The following is a 19,193-nucleotide window of genomic DNA, read 5'->3' as shown; positions in this document are numbered from 1 at the left end:
AAGAGCCAATGGACCTCTAACTGAACTACCATAGAGAAGCTCAAAGGTAATGAATCAACCCCTTCCTGAGGGTCTTCTCTATAAGCAAAGGGAAGGCATGGCAGTAGAAGGTCCCACTTTCTTCTAAGGGGTTCTTCTAAAGCACCTATCATGCTCTTCATAGTTCTGTTAAACCTCTCTACCAACCCATTGGTCTGGGGATGGTAGGCTGTTGGGAACTTGTAGGTCATGCCGCAGTTTTTCCACATGGCTTGTGCTTCTCTGGCTCTTGCCCTTCCAGCTGCAAAGCTGCCTGTTCGCGAAGTCCTTCAAGAGTATGACACTCTCTCTGACCTCTGCCGAAGTCTGCCCTACAGGGGCCACCTTCTGCCAGTAAAGACTGCAGCACAGGATGGTCTTTAGGATCCAGGTCTCCAACGGGGGAAGGTCTTCTTCCAGCTCTGCGTCACCAGTAGCTGACACAACCTCTTCTGGTTGCATCTCACACTCAGACTCAGCTGGTGGAGAAGTCACAGGTGTGACTTTGGACTGTCCTTTCGGGGATGTCCTGGTTTGATGCACAGGAGTGCTATCTTTCTTGTTTCCTGAGACCTTGGGTTTCCTCGTTGTCTCTTTCTTCCTGGAAATAGAAGTTGGCTTTTCCTCTGGGCTGGGTGGTATGGGTTATTCTGTAACAACCCACCAAGAGTCATTTAAAGTGAGCTCTCTGGCCTTCCTAGTCTGCTCTTGCTTCCTTTTACTAGGAGAGATGGGGTGCTTGATACAAGTCCAAGGGTTTTTTAGTCATTCCCCAGCAGGACACTCCCAGGCACCTCACTTTGTACACTGACAGGTATTCTTACAGTCATATTGTTGCACTGGATGAGAGCTGGTAGTATTGGAATCATCTTGAGAGGGCCTCCGGCAAGCTTAGTGGGGCTTTGGGTGCCTTAGCAACATCCTCAGGTTTGAAAAAGGTTTCATCCACCACTGTGATGCTGGCCCCAGTGTTTCTAATGGCAGGGGTCTCCTGGCCATTTACAAGTACACTGTCCTTGTAGTATTCTTTTGTGTTATCCGGTATAGAGTTATACACATCAACATTCTGCTTTTCCCACAGACCCAGGGACACTAAAGAAACACTGGCAGAGACTCCAATGGGGTCTTCAGCCAATAGTTGAAAGTTTCCACTTGCCATATGTACTTCTCCCTCAAGGATGAAGGCTAAGGAGGCAGTGTGGACCCCTGAAGGTTTATCCTTGCACCTGGGATCCCCCTTTCACATGGTCAGTTGACCCACAAGCATAACATTTTCCAAATGTTTTGGCAAATGAGGGCTTCTGCTGACCTCCCTCTGGTTTGGCACTAGAGGTTTCACTAGGCTGACCTGGTTTCCCATGTGACTTGCCCTTCTTATGTTTGTGGTCTCTTTTGAATGGGAGGTTTTAGAATTCTCTTTGCCATCTTTCTTGTGCTGCTTCACCTCATCCTTTTTTATGAGTGGCCCAAGAATCCTTGCGAGTAGCCCTATTGGCAACCCACAAGTCAGCAGCTTTTGTTAGCTTCTTGGGTTCAATCTATTTAGTGTCAGCCAAATGCTGTCTCAGCTCAGGAAAGAAGGCATCAAAAATAGATTCCAACAAAAACAGATTTCTCATTCCTTCAAAAGAGTTCACTCTGTAACCCTTAACTCAGCCATCTAGGTTTTTCAAACATTCATATGCCCAGGTAGCCCAAGGGGTACCATCAGTCTTTTTGAGGGTCCTAACCGCTTATGGTACTGAGAAGGAGTTTTCCCAAATCTAGCTATCAAAGCTAGCTTCACATTTTCATACGCCAATCTTTCAAGTTCCCCCCACCTCCATTTCAGCATCAATTGCAACCTTGGGGAGCCTAGACAAAAGCCAAGGAATCAATTGATTCCCTGTGAAACCCTGATTCCCATAGTTATATTCGAAAGTACCCAGCCAATCCAAAATATCAAGTGTCACATCTTGCATGCCTAAAGAAGCAGTGAGTATGTATGATCTCTTTGGACTGGAAGACCTAAAAGACTCTGGGATAGAAACATTTTCAAGAGCCGATTTCTTCATTTCAATAGAGCATGTTGCATTTCTATTTCCCTTAGTTTGATGTCCTGATGTTTGTTTTCAGCTTGGAGTTGTAATCTTTTGAACTCTACCTCAAGTCTCATTTTATCAAGAGACACAAATTCTGTACTCAGTAATGGACCTGGTAGGGTCCCTGTGGCTGAAGGTTGGGGCATAAGGGCCTGTTGGCGTAAAGAGGGGCTCTCTTCCTGAGACTCCTCCAACTCTTCAACAATATTAGAGTTAGACTCTGAATAATCATCCTCATTATCATTTTCCACATTTCCTCGGATAGTAGGTGTGACAGGCCTACTACCCAGACTTTGATTATTCAGTAATCTTGCAATTAATTCATTTTTCTTTCCTTTAACAGGGAGATTCCTGCTTTACACATTTCTTTCAGTTGCTCAACTAATAAAATGATCAGGGCTTCCTGCCTGAAGTTATCCATAAGTGGCATGTTACAATAGCTTTGTCATGTCTGCGCCCTCAAGCCTTTGGGTGAATAGGTGCGCAATATAAATAATAAACATAATGGAGCTTAGCCTTGTGAAGGTTTTTAGTTGAACAAAAGTAAAGCAAACTCTCAATGTAACAACGCTACAATATATCCTCACCGCCCTGCCTGGTGGCAAAGTTTGTATGCAGTACCCTGTGGGAACACTACAAACAACTCTGACTACAGGTATAGGCAAACCACCCTTTGGTATAAGCTTGTTGAGCAGCCAGGCTTATCTCAAGAGTGATAAATGTGAGCTGTTGTGGAGTTACAGAGATTCACAGTTATAGGTATTCAAATAAACTCTTACAGTCAAGGTTTCTTGCAGAAACAATTATTCATTTATTTATCAGTCAGTTATAAAGCCGTCTTTAGAAGGCAGCAATAAAATAGTAACACATAAATACACTTCAATACTGTGCACTCTTAGTTTCTAAAGCAGTAAAGACCCTTTTGGGATGGCCCACAGACACAACCTACACCCACAGGTGACTTCAATAACTAGGGTGCTGGGGACATTAATATCTTACTTTTGGCATTCAGAATACTTTTAGAAATTGGTAAAAGGCAAAAGGTTATTAGAACAACAAGCGACCACAAATATTCTGAAGCAGGCAAATACCTTTGGATCCCTCAAGAAGAGTCATACAATTCAATAGGCTATTCCAAAGTCAATGGGCAAAAGTCTGGTATAGGATGAAGCACTTCTGGTAAGTAAATGGAAAAGTCTTTGCACAAGTTCTTAGGAGTCTTTCATGAAAAGAAGAATCACATGTAGGACCACAATCTGATTAGACTTGTGAGTTGTAGAAGTTTCAAAGCAACTATACAGTAAGATATGATATATAGGATATTTGATTTGTATTGTGCTCGTACACAAGGTTTTCAGAGCGCGACAAAGCAAGCGAGGAGAACAAAACAGCATTCTTACCAGGCCCAGTGACATTGAGATTGTGCAAGTGCATGGGAAAGGGAAAGGGGAAAAGGGCATGGAAGGGGGAGCATGAAAAGTGCGGAGCAGAGGATAAACAGATAAATAATAAAAAAAAACAAATAAAATAGATAATGGAGCAATAAACAGGGGTAGTGCAGCCAGCAAGTGGCAAGTGCTGTGTTTACAGCAGCAGAACTACTGGGTAAGTCTGATAAGTGCATAAAAAGAAGAAAATGGGGGTGTGGGAGACTATATGGGAACAGATACAGTCCCCAGTGCAAGGCGTGGCCAGGTGCACGTGTCAAGTGAGAGCAGATCAGCAAGGGAGAGAGGGAGCAAAGGCAGATTCAAAGAGGAAGGTCCTGAGGTGCTTCCGGAACCAGAGATGATTCTCCTCAAGTTTTAGAGTGGCAGGGGGGCTGTTCCAGATGGAGGCCCCAGTCGAAGACAGATCTACCCCCTGCTCGTTTCTTTGAGAAGAGCTCGACGTGGAGGTAATTTCTCTTAGGCTTGTTTTACAGTACCTTAGAAATGAAGAAAAGATGCAGCTGATGACTTCTGTTCCTGTGCAGCTCTGCAGATCTCACTGTTCCTGGGCCTCAGTCGAGGGGACAAGAGGGAGGACGTTGGGAGACTCCTGCAATGCACTGGGATGGTCAGAACCTGCAACCGGCAAACTTCACTTTCAGTGGCTGTTCAGTGTTTCAGCTCCTCAAGTCAACGGCAAATAGCAACACTGCGTTTCCTGGCTGTCGAGATGGACCTTCCTTGCTTCTGGGGTTCCGCACTCTGTTGAGGGGGCTCAGGCTCGGTCAGTCCAACTTCTTGGGAGTCCAGAGGATCTTCCAAAAGCTCTAGGCCAGCTTAAACGCAACGCACACAATCTGGTGTTCCTCTCCCTGGCTATACGGTTTCCAGCAGCAACTCCGTGGAAATTAAATTCAACGAGCTCCGAGATGGATGTCCCAGGTGGCTTACTTTGGAGTGGATTGGTCCCACCAACTAAAAGGGAGAAGTCGTCCTTGCAGGGGCTTCTCTGTCGATGCGAACTTGGCTTTTCGGCACAGCAGCAGGGCTTCACCGGGCAAAACAAACGGGAGTTGCAGCAGGCATCCTCTTCAAGCTCTTCTTCGGTTCCTTCGTCCAGTGGTCAACTCTTCCTTCCAAGCCAAATGACTCGCCTTTTATTCAGTTCTCTCCCATTCATTCCAGCCTAGCTGTCACTCACCCAACAGGGTGGCTGTCCTTGCCGGACAGTCAGCCGGCCAATCACTACAGAGTGCATTTGGGTCTCCTTGGAGACCAAGTACAGGGAGTATCGGGCACCTCCCTCACTTCCTGCCTACCCCAGACACCCTGGAGCCAGAGGCGTGTTTCACTTGTGAAGCCGCCAAAGGCAAAATTAACCAAGAGACCAAACCTGGTTTGGCGCGCAAAGTAAATCTCAAGAAGGACCTTTCCACAAAGAAATGGCGAAAAAAGAATACCGGGAGACAATTTGACAAAGATGGCGCCCGTGGTTGCTTTACAGCAGCTGTGAATGCAGCTGGTAGTTGAAACGAAACCACTGCCACCAGCCATTCAGTGAGAAAAGGGTAACATAGAAAATGTTACATGAGAAGCTAGACAAAGGGGATACTAATTAACCCCTCCAGCACTCTACTCTAAGATAGGGTGTGCTGGGTCTAGAAAGTTACAATAGTAAGTAAAGTCAATTTCACTTTACTGCTCTCAGAAACAGTAGTTTATCCCAGAGGAGGTATTTAAACCTTTGGGAAATCTCGAAGACTTCCCTGTGTCAGTGCACTGAAGGTGCTTTGTGACACAATGTAAAAGATGATACCTATGGAGTTTGTCAGACTCCACAACCAAAAGAACCGCAGAGGTCAAATTCACATAAAAAATACTTGAGCGAGTGGGAAAAAGGGTCTCCCTCTCTCCAGGTTAAAAAAATTAAGTCCTAAAAATCCAGCAAAGTTGCTGGGGGTCTCTAAGGTGAAGGGAATTAGCACATTTCTGAGAATTCTCTCTAACACCCACGTTTCATTCTTTTCAACTTTATTTAAACTGTGTTCAGTGGTTTCAGCAACAGCATACACAAAGTGTCATGCTACACCGTCACCTTTTGATTGCCACATCGTGAAGCATTCAGTGTCATGGAGTGTGGCAGGATCAAGCTGAAGTGTTGTGGAGAAACAGGTGACCAGGAGGGTGGGAATAACAGGAGAGAGCGCCGGAGAGGGACAACAGGTGCCAGAGAATCAAGGAAATGTGTGAATTCGGTATGGGTGGGGCGCGCAGGCAGAGGGGATTGCTGAGGCTCGTCTCCAAACACAGTTAGCAGGGTTGGGGAAGAGGACAGGGGCTGCTGCAGTGAATCAACCACATATTGCTCAGAACAAAGGGGATGGGAGAAAGAAAGGAGTGTGGGCATAGGGAGAGTGCAGGGCAGAAAGTCCAGATAGTGATAGAAGGCATAGTAGAGATCCATTCAGAGATGCCAGTTGGCAAGAGCATCAGCATATTAACACCTGACCCGAAGTACGATAATAATGGCTTGGGGTTGACAAACTAGCAAATTGAACAGTACGCACACAGTCACGATGAAACTTCCAAAGGCCTTTTTTAAATGAGCAATATGCACACTATAGGATAATTGTATATAATGTATCACAATCATTGATTTTGAAAAGAAAAATTCTGCAACATTTTCAAATCTTCCTTGAGCAAGAATGAGGTCAGTTGCAGAACAAAGCACTTACAAGCCAACGTCCTAGTAATGACTAAATTAGACTACTGTAACGCCCTCTATTCGGGCGCTAGCAAATCTATCATAAACAAAATGCAAACACTACAAAATAATGCCCTTAGCGCAGCTTTGGACATACCCCGCAGAGCACACATTTCCAACACTAGGAAAGATCATCACTGGTTAAAAATCAGCGACAGAGTCCTCCTCAAAACACTATCCCTCACCCATAAAGGACTGAACACCGCACCTCCATACATTTCGGCTAGACTAACCAGAAAATCTTTTACATACCACACTAGAGTATCTAACCACCTCTTACTTGAAATTCCCAAATTTAAACTAAAACAAACTGGAGGAGCCAGTTTCCCTGTGAAAGCTGCCTGTGCATGGAACGCCCTTCCCTCTGCATTGAGAGCTAATCTACCATACTCGAGCTTTAGACGCCACGTGAAAAACAGGCTCTGGTCTAATGACAACTAACCACTAATTCTCTTGGCCTGGATTTACCATTGACTAACCACTGTGAATAACTACTATGATATTTCTGACTCGACTCCCTCGCTGCATAGGAGCCCCTCTCAGCCTGTACCTTCTTACCTACTTGTTAAATTGTTAACACCACTTGTACTGTATCTTCTTTATGCATTATTGTATGTAACTAAGCTCAAGTATTCTTGTAACTGCTGCGCCCGGCTACCCCTGGGTTTGGAGCGCATTATCAAATAATAAACTAAACTAAACCATAAGAATGGAAAACACATGCCTACCAACAAATCAGACAAAGCCACCCAGCAAAACTCAGGTCATGCTAGCTCATTCATAAGGACTAACCGCTTGCATAGGCCTTTCAATGCTCGACTTCGATGCAACTCGCTGTATATCTGCCGCGTAGAGAAATCCTTCTGTGTTGTACTGTTTAATTGTCTGCAATGGCCGGAAGCTCTGTGACTCCACAAGTCTGTCAGGCTGCACATTGGCCTGTGGGAGCCTGTGCGAGCGAGAAGCCAAGTCCACGCCTTGGTAATGGTGCAGACTGCTCCCGGGTGGCCTATATAATGGCGCGGAAGGACGCGAAGAGCCCTGTGCCAGGGAGCTGGTCGGCTTCTTAGGCGGCAGCACCGGGTTCTCAGGCACAAAGGTAAGGTCATCATCGATGAGGTCATCCGCATTGGGCTGGATGTCTATGATGGCTTCAGATGGTGACAAGTCTCTCATGGGCTTCACAGTGGACGTGAGGCGGGCTGCAGAAGCATCCTCAGAAAGTTGCCTGATTAGAGAAGAAAGGAATCAGTTCATGAATACACTTCACAACAGGACTGCAGGTTATTCCATTGCACAAGTTGGAAAAAGCTTAAACACATGAAGAATTGGAGTGCGAAACGTCTACTAAACAGACTTCCAGACACACATCCCAGCAACAACATAGATTTCCCCAATCAAACAATTTTGAAAGTGCTGGGCCACAAATACAAACCAAAAATCAACAAAAAGAGCAAGTAAAACATGGGGGCGTGGCTAACCGCCATGTGAAGCGGACGTGTATGTGTGAGGCTCCTGCAGATCAGACATCAGATTAGCTTAAACAGCAAAATAATGCACATAAACTGAAGATTGTACTACAGTGGTCTTTCAGCACCCAGTGAGCGAGATTCATCGAGCCCAGCGGAGTGCTGACAGAGAGATTCACTGTGGTCACGAGCCGAGGTTCGTATGCAGCCCCGAAAAATGGCGGCGAGCAAAGTGTAGCACAGCTGGGACCGCAGCACTGTCTTGGCAGTACAGTCGGAGTACGGCACTGGGACCATTACAGAAAGCACTGCTAGCACCGTGGGAGAAGCTGTGTGCTGGTGCGGCAGTAAGAGACAGCTCGGAGGAGTGAGCGATGCACGCCCATGTTAGGCAAGATTCTACTGAGTACCCTTTGGGTGCACTACAACAAATCTGACCACCTGGCAATAAGAACCCAACCTTTGGTGTAAGCTTGTACTACACAGGTTGGTAGCGTGTTGAGCAGCCAGGCTTATCTCAAGAGGGGTCAATGTGAGATGTAGGGGAGTACACAGAGATTCACAGTGACAAGTATTCAATTAAACACTTACACTCAAGGTTTTTTGAAAAAACAATTATTAATGTATTTATCAGTCAGTTAGGGTAAGCCTTCTTCAGAAGGGAGCAATATAACAGTAACACTCAAATATACTTCACAAAATACACACTGTTAATATCTCTAAATCAGCGAGTATCCTCTTGGGATGGCCCAAAGACACAACCTACACACTTAGGTGACTTCAGTAGCTAGGGTGCTGGGGACATATCACTGTTGTATTTAGAATCATTTAAGAGTAATCCAAAGGAAAAAGTTATTAGAATATACAAGAAACCACAAATATTCTTAAGCAGGCAAATACTTTCAGATCCCCTAATAAGAGTCATTCTGTAGAACAGGCTAAGCCAAAGTCAATGGGCAAAAGTCTATATGAGCTGAAACACTTCTTTGCATGTAACTAAGAAAAGTCTTTGCACAATGTTTTAGATGTCTTTGAAGAAAAAGAAGAAACAATGTAGGGTCACAAGCTGTTAGACTTGTGAGTGGTAGAAGATGCAAGCAACTCCACAGCAAGAGGCAAGCTTTTACAGTGCCTTTGTATTGAAGAAAAAGTGCAGCAGATGACTTATGTTCCTCAGCAGCTCTGCAGATCTCACTGTTCCTGGGCCTCAGTCGTGGGGACAAGAGGGAGGACTTCTGGGGACTCCTGCACTGTAACGGGACGGTCACCGCTCACAACCGGCAATCTTCAAACGAGTGGCTGTTCGGTGTTTCAGCTCCTCACATCTACCATAAATAGCAACACTGCGGTTCCTACCTGTCGAGATGGAATTTCCTTGCTTCTGGGGTCCCGCACTTTGTTGAGGGGGCTCAGGCTCGGTCAGTCCTACTTCCTGGGAGTCCGGAGGATCTTCCTGGAGCTCTTGGCCAGCTTAAAAGCAACGCACACAATCTGGTGTTCCTCTCCCTGGCGTTTCGGTTTCCAGCAGCAACTCTGTGGTAAGTCAACCAGCTCCGAGAGAATGTCCAGGTGGCTTACTATGGAGTTGATTGGTCCAACCAACGCAAGGGGAGAAGTCGTCCTTGCAGGGGCTTCTGTGTCGATACAAATTTGGAGTTTCAGCACAGCAGCAGGGCTTCACCAGGCAAAACAAAGGTCCAGGAGTTGCATCACGCATCTTCAGTTTTTCTTCGGTTTCTTCGTCAAGTGGTCGACGCTACCTTCCAAGCCAAAAGCCTCGCCTTTTATTCAGTTCTCGCCCATTCATTCCAGCCTAGCTGTCAGTCACCCAGCAGGGTGGCTGTCCTTGCCGGGCCGTCAGCCGGCCAATCACTTCAGAGTGCATTCAGGTCTCCTAGGAGACTAAGCACAGGGAGTTTCGGGCACCTCCCTCACTTCCTGCCCACCACAGACACCCTGGAGCCAGAGGCGGTCTTCACTCGTGAATCCCACCAAAGGCAAAACTAACAAAAGGACGAACCCTGGTTTGTCACGCAGAGTAAATCTCAAGAAGGACCTTTCCACAAAGAAATGGCAAAAAAAGAAGCCTGGGGCCATTTTGACAAAAATGGTACCCTCGGGTGCTTTACTGCGCTGCGAACGCAGCCCACAGTAAATTCACACCACAGTAGTTAAAAGTAAACCACTGCCACCAGCCATTCATCGAGGAAAGGGTAACATAAAAAATGTTACATGAGAAGCTAGACAAAGGAGATACTAAGTAACACCTTCAGCAGCCTATGGTAAGATAGTGTGTGCTGGGTCTAGAAAGTTATAAAAGGTACGTAAAGTCAATTTCACTTCACTGCTTTGGGAAACAGTAGTTTATCCCAGAGTAGGTATTTAAATCTTTGGGAAATCTGGAAGACTTCCCTGTGACACTGCACTGAAGGTGCTGGGTGACACAATGTAAAAGATGATGCCTTTGGAGTTTGTCGGACTCCACAACCAAAAGAAACAGAGTTCAAAATCACATTAAAATACATGAGAGTGAAAAAAATAAAAAAAATAAAAGACTCTCACTCTGTCCAGGTTAAAAAATCGAATCCTCAAAATCCAGCTAAGTTGTTGGGGGTCTCCAAGGTGGAGGGAATTAGCACATTTCTTTTTTTTTTTTTTAAACCTTTTTTTATTAAACAGCTTGGCAGCCGAACACAGGCGAACCATACACAAGGTAAGCACAAGGTGGGTACATTTAAAACAGTACAGCTTGGCAGCCGAACACAGGCGAACCATACACAAGGTAAGCACAAGGTGGGTACATTTAAAACAGTACAGACATACAGTCAGTGCATCTAGTTTTAATATTGTCCATCAAGGACGTATACATTTGCGAACGCAGTATAGGAGAGCCCTCAGCTCAGGATAGACCGCCCGCATGAGTGGGTGTAGTAGTTGGGGAAGTTGCATCAGGTGTCGCATTTAAATCTGACATATAGGAGCGAAACTGGATCCAGACATCCCTAGGCCTTGAGTGGGTTGGTTGTAGGCAGGACCACTTTTCCTCAGTGTCTGAGGCCCATGTGAGAGCTCTGAGCCATTGCGCATGCGTGGAGGGGTGCGGGGCGAAGCCAACAAAGCAGAATGGTTCGTACCGCAAGGAGCATGCAAAGGCCGGCCAGTTTCTTAGAATTTCGGGGTAGCCCAGGAAAGTCATGGAATAGGCCCTTCATTGGGGAGGGGTCGAAAGTTTGATTGAGTATAGCGGAAACGGTTGTGAACACCGTCTCCCAAAATTGGGAGAGGCAGGTGCAGGCCCAGATCATGTGCATATAGTCGGCCCCCTCCTGCCCACACCTGGGGCATCTTGGGGAGTGATCACCAAGCATACGATGCAACCTGCTCGGGGTATAATGAAACCTATGTAACACCTTTAGTTGAATCAATTTGAATCGGGAATTGAATGACACCTGGTGTATACGGGCACACATGTGAGCCCAGCGGTCGTCAGTCACCTCCACCCAGAGGTCCTCCTCCCACGCCCGCCTTAGCCCAGTGAATTTCGGAGTGGTTCTGGAATGCATCATTGTGTATAGCCTAGATATTTTCCCTCTGGTAGGTGTGGGGGAAGTCAGTTCTTCAATAGCGGGATCATCCGGTGGCATTGCTGGAAACATGGGTAGTTTCTTTTAAGGGTTTTACATAGTGCTGAATACTGAAGCCATGCACTCGGGCCACCCAACAAAGTTACCCTGCTCAAATAAGTCACGGAGCAACTTGTATCCCGCCTCAGCCCACCTGCGCACAGTCGACGGCGGTACTCGTGGGATCCCTGGGAGAAAGTTCCACAGTGGGAGATTGACATGAAATGGATGAGGAGTATCTAGTAATTTCCACGTTTTCGTTAGCGCCAGGGAGGTGCAAGCCACCGGATTCAGTGTATCTTGTGCCAAAGGAGTGGGCTGTATCACCAGGGAGCGGATGTCCCGGTCGCTGACCGCTAGCTTTTCAAGTCTAACATGTGGAGGAGGGTCTGCTGTGTTAAACCAGTAGGATGTGTATTGGATTTGAGAGACCAACCAGTATTTAAGAAAATCGGGGGCCCCAAAGCCGACGTCAGCCATCGGGGTAGACAAGGTCCCGAGCTTGAGCCTGACCGCGCCCGAATGCCACAGAAAAGAGTTGATGCTGCGTGTCAATGCTTGAAAGAAACCCTCGCCCGGCCACAGGGGGACGTTGGTGAACCTGTATAGTAGTTGGGGTAATACTATCATTTTTAGTAACCCTATTCTACCTGCCAGGGAGATCTGCAATTTGCTCCACGCCAGAGTCTTAGTCGCTAGGTGCGCGAGGTAGTTTTGATAGTTCTCCTCGAGGGTCGTCTCGAACTGACGTGTTATTTCAATCCCGAGGTAAGTGAACTTCGATTGCGCCCACGCGAACCCCATAGTGTCAGTGGGGGGGGGGGGAAGAGGTCGCATTCCGTGAGCGGAAAGAGCGTAGATTTTGCGCAGTTCACCTTGAGGCCTGAGATGTACCCGAAGTGGATAACATCTTTCAATATCGGGGGTAAATTAGTGGAGGGGGACCGCACGAGAAGGAGTGGGAATTAGCACATTTCTGAGAATTCTCCCTAACAGCCCATCCGAGACGACGGAGACCGCTGCTCGCAGCCGGCAGAAGGCAGGATCAAGCTTGTGAAGCAGAGCCGACAGGCAAGCCTTGGGAAGAAATCTTTTCGGGACGGTGGGCAGCCTGCGGACGGTGGAGCACTGCGGCGTGGGCTGGAACAGCTCTGTTGAGGAGGTGCGCCTCCAGATATATGAGACGCAATGCACATGGAGGCGGAGCAGTGAAGAGAGATTGCAGAGAGAGCCCGGTGAGAAAACAGCGGAAATCCAAGTAAGAAATGCATAACATCGCACTGTGCTCAGACCCCGCGGCCCCGGTGAAGCAGAGCGGCCACAGCGGTAAGGAGCAGGCGAGGTGGAGGGTCGGGCTTGCACTCACAGCCCCATATGGATTCGATTTCACGGGCGCACGTTGCACCAAGGCCCCTTTATATGCGCAATAAAAAATAAAAGGATTAAGGGTAAAGCCACAGCAGTGCTGTGTGAAAGACAGGCCCTGAACCCGGAGCTGCAACGAGTGCCCCCCACACTACAGCCTGGAGGAGCGAGGCTTAAAGAAAGGCGACGGGTGCACACTTAAAGGACAGACTGAGCCCAAAGAACACGATAGTTTATCGCACTGCTCTGGGGCTCATCGTATGTGAAGGGAAGAAAGCGGTGGAGAAGGAGGAATGCCACAGCTCTGCTGAAGCTTTCATGCAGTCAGTCAAACGCTGCATCATCCCCAATGCATCCAAGCAGACAAGGTGCCCCCCTGACCTGCAGGAAAACTGTCCCTAGACCATGGGCAGGTACAATTTTGCACACAAGGCTGGCAGTGCGTGAAATATGCAAAGTGCCCCCCACCTGGAAAATGGGTGTGGATCACTGTAGGAACCGAATTGCAGGAGCAAAAGAACGCACCACAGACAAAGGAAACAGCGCAGGCTCAGAGCAACGCGCTAAAAAGGTGGCTGAATCTACCAATGCATACAGGATGGGTTACCTACAGCCTTCCTTTCAGTCAACACACTACAACAGCTGGTCCAGGCCAAGGTCTATCCACAGAGGGAACTACAGAGACAATCGGGCCACCTGAACTTACTGCACAATAATCCAGGCACGGGGTTGTGTCGCAGGTGATAAGGCACAGAGCAGAGACGCCACAGAGCACACTCATTTCAGAAGGTCAGGAGACAGCAAGGCAAACTAGAAGAACAAGTGCAGGAAAACGCCAAAGAGAGAATGCCAACTACTAAGGAAGTGAACATTCTGCAACAGAAAGTGAAATTGCTGAAGGACGAGCGCGACGCAGCAATGTCATCAGGATTGTGGGCCTACCAGAGGGGATGGAGGTGGCCGACCCCACAAATTAAATTGAAAATCTTCTGCTGCAAGAAACAGGCCCTGGGAACCTCACAAAGGGGTACACTATAGAGTGTGCACACTGCTACCTAGTTAGGAAGCCCTCATCAGGTGGCTCCTCCCAGGCCTATCATCGCCAAGATCCTAAATTATAAGGACAGGGAGAAGATCCTAGCTTTCTCCAGGACTGGGGGCACCATACAAAGAGACTCTGCCCAACTGGCAACATTCCAAGACTATACCTTTCAGGTACAAAAGAAACAAGCCCAATTCCATCTCGTCCAAAGACAGACTCAAAAAAAGCCAAAGTAAAGTATATGGTTAATATACCCAACGAAATTGAAGATCATCCACAGTGGTAAGGCGCAGTTCTTTGAAACACCATCTGAGGCACACGATTGGATGGACAGCGTGCAGATCCCGGCGTCAGAAGTACACCGACAACAACATACGTGCATGAACCTGGTTGAGATCTACAGGTGCTGGGGAGAATTCTCATAAATGTGTTAATTCCCTTCTACCTTACAGACACCCAGCTCTTTTGCTGGACTTGAGGACTTTTTAATTTCTAACCTGGAGAGAGTGAGCCCTTTTTCTCACCCTCTCATTTTTATTGTGATTTGTGTTTCTTTTGACTTTAGAGTCTGACAAACTCCATAGGCATCATCTTTGCATTGTGACACACAGCACCTTCAGTGCAGTGGCACAGGGAAGTCTCTTAGATTTCCGAAAGGTTTAAATACCTTCTCTTGGTGAAACTACTGTTTCCAAGAGCAGTGAAGTGTAATTGACTTTACTTACATTTTGTAACTTTTCTAGACCCAGCACCCACTATCTTACTATAGAGTGCTGGAGGGGTTACTTAGTATCCCCTTTGTCTAGTTTCTCATGTAACATTTTTATGTTACCCCTTCTACAATTAATGGCTGGTGGCAGTGGTTTACTTTTTTTACTACCCGTGTGTGTTTTCACTGCCGGCTGAGTTCGCAGCTGCAGTAAAGCACCCATGGGTGCCCATTTTGTCAAAATGGCCCCTGTTCCTGTACAACTCTGTAGATCCTGTTGTTCCTGAGCCTCAGTCGTGGGGACGAGATGCAGGACATCTGGGGACTCCTGCTCTGCAATGGGAAGCTAAGCCACAGCAATGGCCAAACTTCAATTCAGCGCGACTCAGCAAATAGCACCACGGCGGACTCTTGGCTGTTGAGATGGTCTTTCCTTGAGATGGCTCAGGCTAGGTCAGAACTGCTTCCTGGGAGTCCCGAGGATCTTCCTAGAGCTCTTGGCCAACTTAAAAGCAACGCACCCTATCTGGTGTTCCTCTCCCTGGCTCTTCGGTTCCAGCAGCAACTGCAGTGGAAATACAACCAGCTTCTAGAGGATGTACAGGTGGCTTACTTTGGAGTTGATTGGTCCCACCAACTCAAGGGTAGAAGTCATCCTTGTAGGGCTTCTCTAGTCAAGACAAATTTGGAGCTTCAGCAAAGCAGCTGGGCTTCACCAGGCAAACCAACGGTCCAGGAGTTGCAGCAGGTTTCTCTTCCAAGTTCTTCTTCGGATTGCTTCGTCCAGTGGTCGACTCTGCCTTCCAAGCCAAAAAGCCTTGCGCCTTTTATGCAGGTTTCTCCCATTCATTCCAGCCCAGCTTCAGTGACCCAGCAGGGTGGCTGCCCTTGCCGGAAGCCAGCTGGCCCATCACATAGGAGTGCATTCCTGTCTGCTAGGAGACGAAGCACATGGAGTTTTGGGCACCTCCCTCACTTCCTGCCCCCGCCAGACACCCTGGAGACATAGGCCGGCTTCACTCGTGGACCCCCGCCAAAGACAAATCGAACAAAGGGACCAAAACTGGTTTGGCGCGCATAGTAAATCTCAAGAAGGACCTTTCCACAAAGAAATTGTGAAAAAAGAAGACCAGGGCCATTTTGAAAAAAATGGCACCCTTTGGTGCTTTACTGCAGCTGCAAACGCAGCTCGCGGTAAATGCACATCACTGTAGTTAAAACAAAACCACTGCCTCCAGCCATTCAGTGAGGAAAGGGTAACAAAAATGTTTACACGAGAAGCTAGACAAGGGGATACTAAGTAACCCCTCCAGCACCCTATTGTAAGATAGTGTGTGCTGGATCTAGAAAGTTACAAATGTAAGTAAAGTCAATTTCACTTTACTGCTCTTGGAAACAGTAGTTTATCCAAGAGAAGGTATTTAAACCTTTGGGAAATCTGGAAGACTTCCCTGTGTCACTGCACTGAAGGGGCTATGTAGTACGATGTAAAAGATGATGCCTATGGAGTTTGTCAGACTCCACAACCAAAAGAAACACAGTGTTCAAGTCATAGCAAAAATACACAAGAGTGGAAAAAAGGGTCCCACTCACTCCAGGTTAAAATTCAAGTCCTCAAAATCCAGCAAAGTTGCTGGGGGTCTCTAAGGTAGAGGGGAATTAGCACATTTCTGAGACTTCTCCCCAACACAGTGGAGTTAGGAAAAACATCACCACTGAAATAGAGGAAACAGAACTAAAGATATCTGAAATAGAAGAGAGAAATAGTGTTGTGGAAGACCAATTAGAGGAGGAAATTAGACTGAGGCAGCGGTGCCTGACCCAATGGGACAGACTAGGCAAATGTAATTATGCTAAATACCTAGATCGAGTAGAATGCTAGACTGGCTGTATAGAGGTAATCAAAAGAAAGCCCCAATATACTCCAACTAAACGACAGAAGAAAGTAGAAAATATGCTGGCAGGTGTCAATAAAGCATTTCAGGAATATTACAGTGAGCTATATAAGGACTCCCAGGCAGACAGCGAGGAGGCACTAAAAGAGGAGCTGAATCTTATTACCCTGCCACACCTAAGCTATCAGCAAATAAGTACACTAGAGGAGTCCATAACCATAGAAGAGGTTCTAGCCACAATAAGATCAGTGCCCACTGGCAAAATTCCAATCACGGACGGTTTGCCAGGGGAATATTATAAAGAATATGCAAGTGTCTTGGCGCCAAATCTAACTAGAGAATGCAATGAAGCGTAGGAGGCGTAGATTCTCCCGTAAAGTATGAGAGAGGCCTTAATCATCCCACTACTTAAAACAAACAAAAGCGCAACAGACGGCAGATACTATAGACCCCTGTCTTTACTAAACCAAGACAGCAATATTCTCACGGCAATACTAGCGGACAGACTTAAGAAAGTGGTAACTATAATTGAACACCCTGATCAAACAGGATATGTTCCAGGGAGGAACATCGCCTGGAACTTAAGAAGGTTAGATCACGTCATAAACAGTACAAGAGGCAGGATAGAACACTGTGCTGTTGCTTGATTAGGTGCGACTAAAGCATTTGACTCAGTGCACTGGGACTGGCTTTATGCCACAATGGTCAGAGTGAAATTTGGCCCGCTCTATATGAAATGGGTGAAACTAATATACACCAAACCTATGGCAGGGATTTAGTTTAGTTTAGTTTATTTATTTGATAATGCGCTCCAAACCCAGAGGTAGCCAGGCGGAGCAGTTACAAGAATACTTAAGCTTAGGTTACATACAAAGGATGCATACAAAAGATACATTACAAGTGTAATTGACATTTTAACAAGCAGATATAAAGGGGTACAGGATGTGAGGGGCTCCTATACAAAGAGATGGTTAGATCTGGGATCAAGAGCATCATGGTAATTATTTACAGTGGTTAATCAGAGGATAATCAGAGGATAATCCGGGCCAAGAGCAGAGGATAAGTTTGTTTGTTAGTTGTCATTAGTCCAGAGCCAATTTTTCACGTGACATCTAAAACTAGAGTATGGTAGATTAGCTCTCAATGTAATGGGGAGTGCGTTCCAGGCACGGGAAGCTTTAACAGGGAAGCTGGCTCCGCCCGCTTTTGTTAGTCTGAATCTGGGCGTCTCGAGTAGGAAGTGGTTGGAGGCTCTAATGTGTATGAGGAAGATTTTCTGGTCAGCCTAGCCGAAATGTAAGGAGAAGCAGTGTTGTTCAGTCCTTTGAGGGTGAGGGATAGTGTTTTGAGGAGAACTCTGTCGCAAATTGTTAGCCAGTGATGATCTTTCCTAATGTCGGATATGTGTGCTCTACGGGGTATGTCCAAAGCTGCTCTAAGAGCATTATTCTGTAGTGTTTGCATTTTGTTTATGATGGTTTTGCTGGCGCCCGTGTAAAGGGCGTTACAGTAGTCCAATTTGGACATTACTAAGGCGTTGGCTAACGTGATGCAGTTGGATTTGGAGAGAAGGTCTGCAGGCCCTGATTAATTTACAGGTGTAAGCAGTGGAGGATGCGAGGGAGTTGCTTTGTTTTTTTAAGAGATAGTGAGGAATCAAGGTAGAAACCTAGGGTTTTTACCTCAGTTGCCACTTTTACTATATTGCCATCTATGTTGAAGGCACGATAGTTGGGTCAAAGGCTGCCGATAAGTCAAGGAGGAGGAGCATAGCTGTTTTACCTTTATCCTTCAACTCGTCGATTTGTGTCTTAAGATCAATTACGGCCGTTTCAGTACCATGTAGTGGTCTGAATCCAGATTGGCGAGATCCTAGTAGTTGGTTCGTCTCTAGATAGTTTTGTATCTGTAGGTAGGCTACTTTGTCGATAATTTTAAGGAGAAATGGTACCGTGGTGATAGGCCTATAATTGGTAGGGATAGCTGGGTCAAGTGTCTGTTTTATAAGGAGGGGCGATACCCAGGATTCTTTGAGGTTTGTGGGTACAGTGCTAGTTCTAAAGGATGTGTTAATTAGCTTAGCTATGGGTTAGAACGGGTACCACTTATTGGGACAGGTGGGAGCTGCAAAAGGGAACCAGACAGGGTTGCCCACTGCCCCCTATGCTGTACATCATTGTGGTGGAACCCATAGCAGTGTTCCTGCGGCAAGAATATAGCGAAGCGGGAATATGCATTGATGGTATTAAGCACATTGTGTCCTTGTATGCAGATGACACATTATTATGCCTACAAAACCCTCAACAGAACTTGCAGCATGTGTTAGAGGTACTGGACAATTTTAGCATATTAACTGGGATAGGAATAAACAAAAATAAAATCCTGCCTATACCCGCTAGCAAAGTTAGTGGGAGAGGGAGACACAGAGCTGCCAGCACTACCCTGCCGTGGAGCAGGACTTCCTTCAGATATCTAGGGCTGAAGATACTCCATGATCCCAAGCAGTAACACAAACACAATACTATAAAGGATAGGGATAGGTTGATCAAGTCCATGCCATTCTGGGGTAGGATGCCCTTGTCGGTGGTGGGAAGAGCGGCTCTACTAAAAATGGTAGCACTGCCAAGGCTAATGCACTGCTACGGGAATATCCCATATAATAATCCTAGGTAATTCTTGTTATTAGATAAGAAATACAGGAATTTCTTATGGCCGGGCCGGAAGGCATAGAGTTGCACTTAACACGTTGCAAAGACCTTATGCAGAGGGAGGGCCGAGTATCCCCAAATTTGAGCTA

General features: G+C 46.6%; 1 protein-coding gene across 2 annotated transcripts in view; it reads right to left on the bottom strand.

Annotated features, from left to right (window-relative positions):
- ZC3H14 (zinc finger CCCH-type containing 14) overlaps positions 1 to 19,193 on the bottom strand; it is a 437,675-nt gene that overhangs the window by 316,367 nt on the left and 102,115 nt on the right. For both annotated transcript variants that reach the window (XM_069637953.1, XM_069637954.1), the window contains exon 6: positions 7,086 to 7,521. In XM_069637953.1, coding sequence (XP_069494054.1) covers positions 7,086 to 7,521 — 436 coding nt within the window. The remainder of the gene's footprint in view (positions 1 to 7,085; positions 7,522 to 19,193) is intronic.

Source organism: Ambystoma mexicanum, chromosome 14 (assembly GCF_040938575.1).
Source record: "Ambystoma mexicanum isolate Mex_15411 chromosome 14, UKY_AmexF1_1, whole genome shotgun sequence".
Taxonomy (NCBI): Eukaryota; Metazoa; Chordata; class Amphibia; order Caudata; family Ambystomatidae; genus Ambystoma; species Ambystoma mexicanum.
The sequence above is the reverse complement of the archived record's forward strand: the minus strand, read 5'-3'. Positions and strand labels throughout refer to the sequence as shown.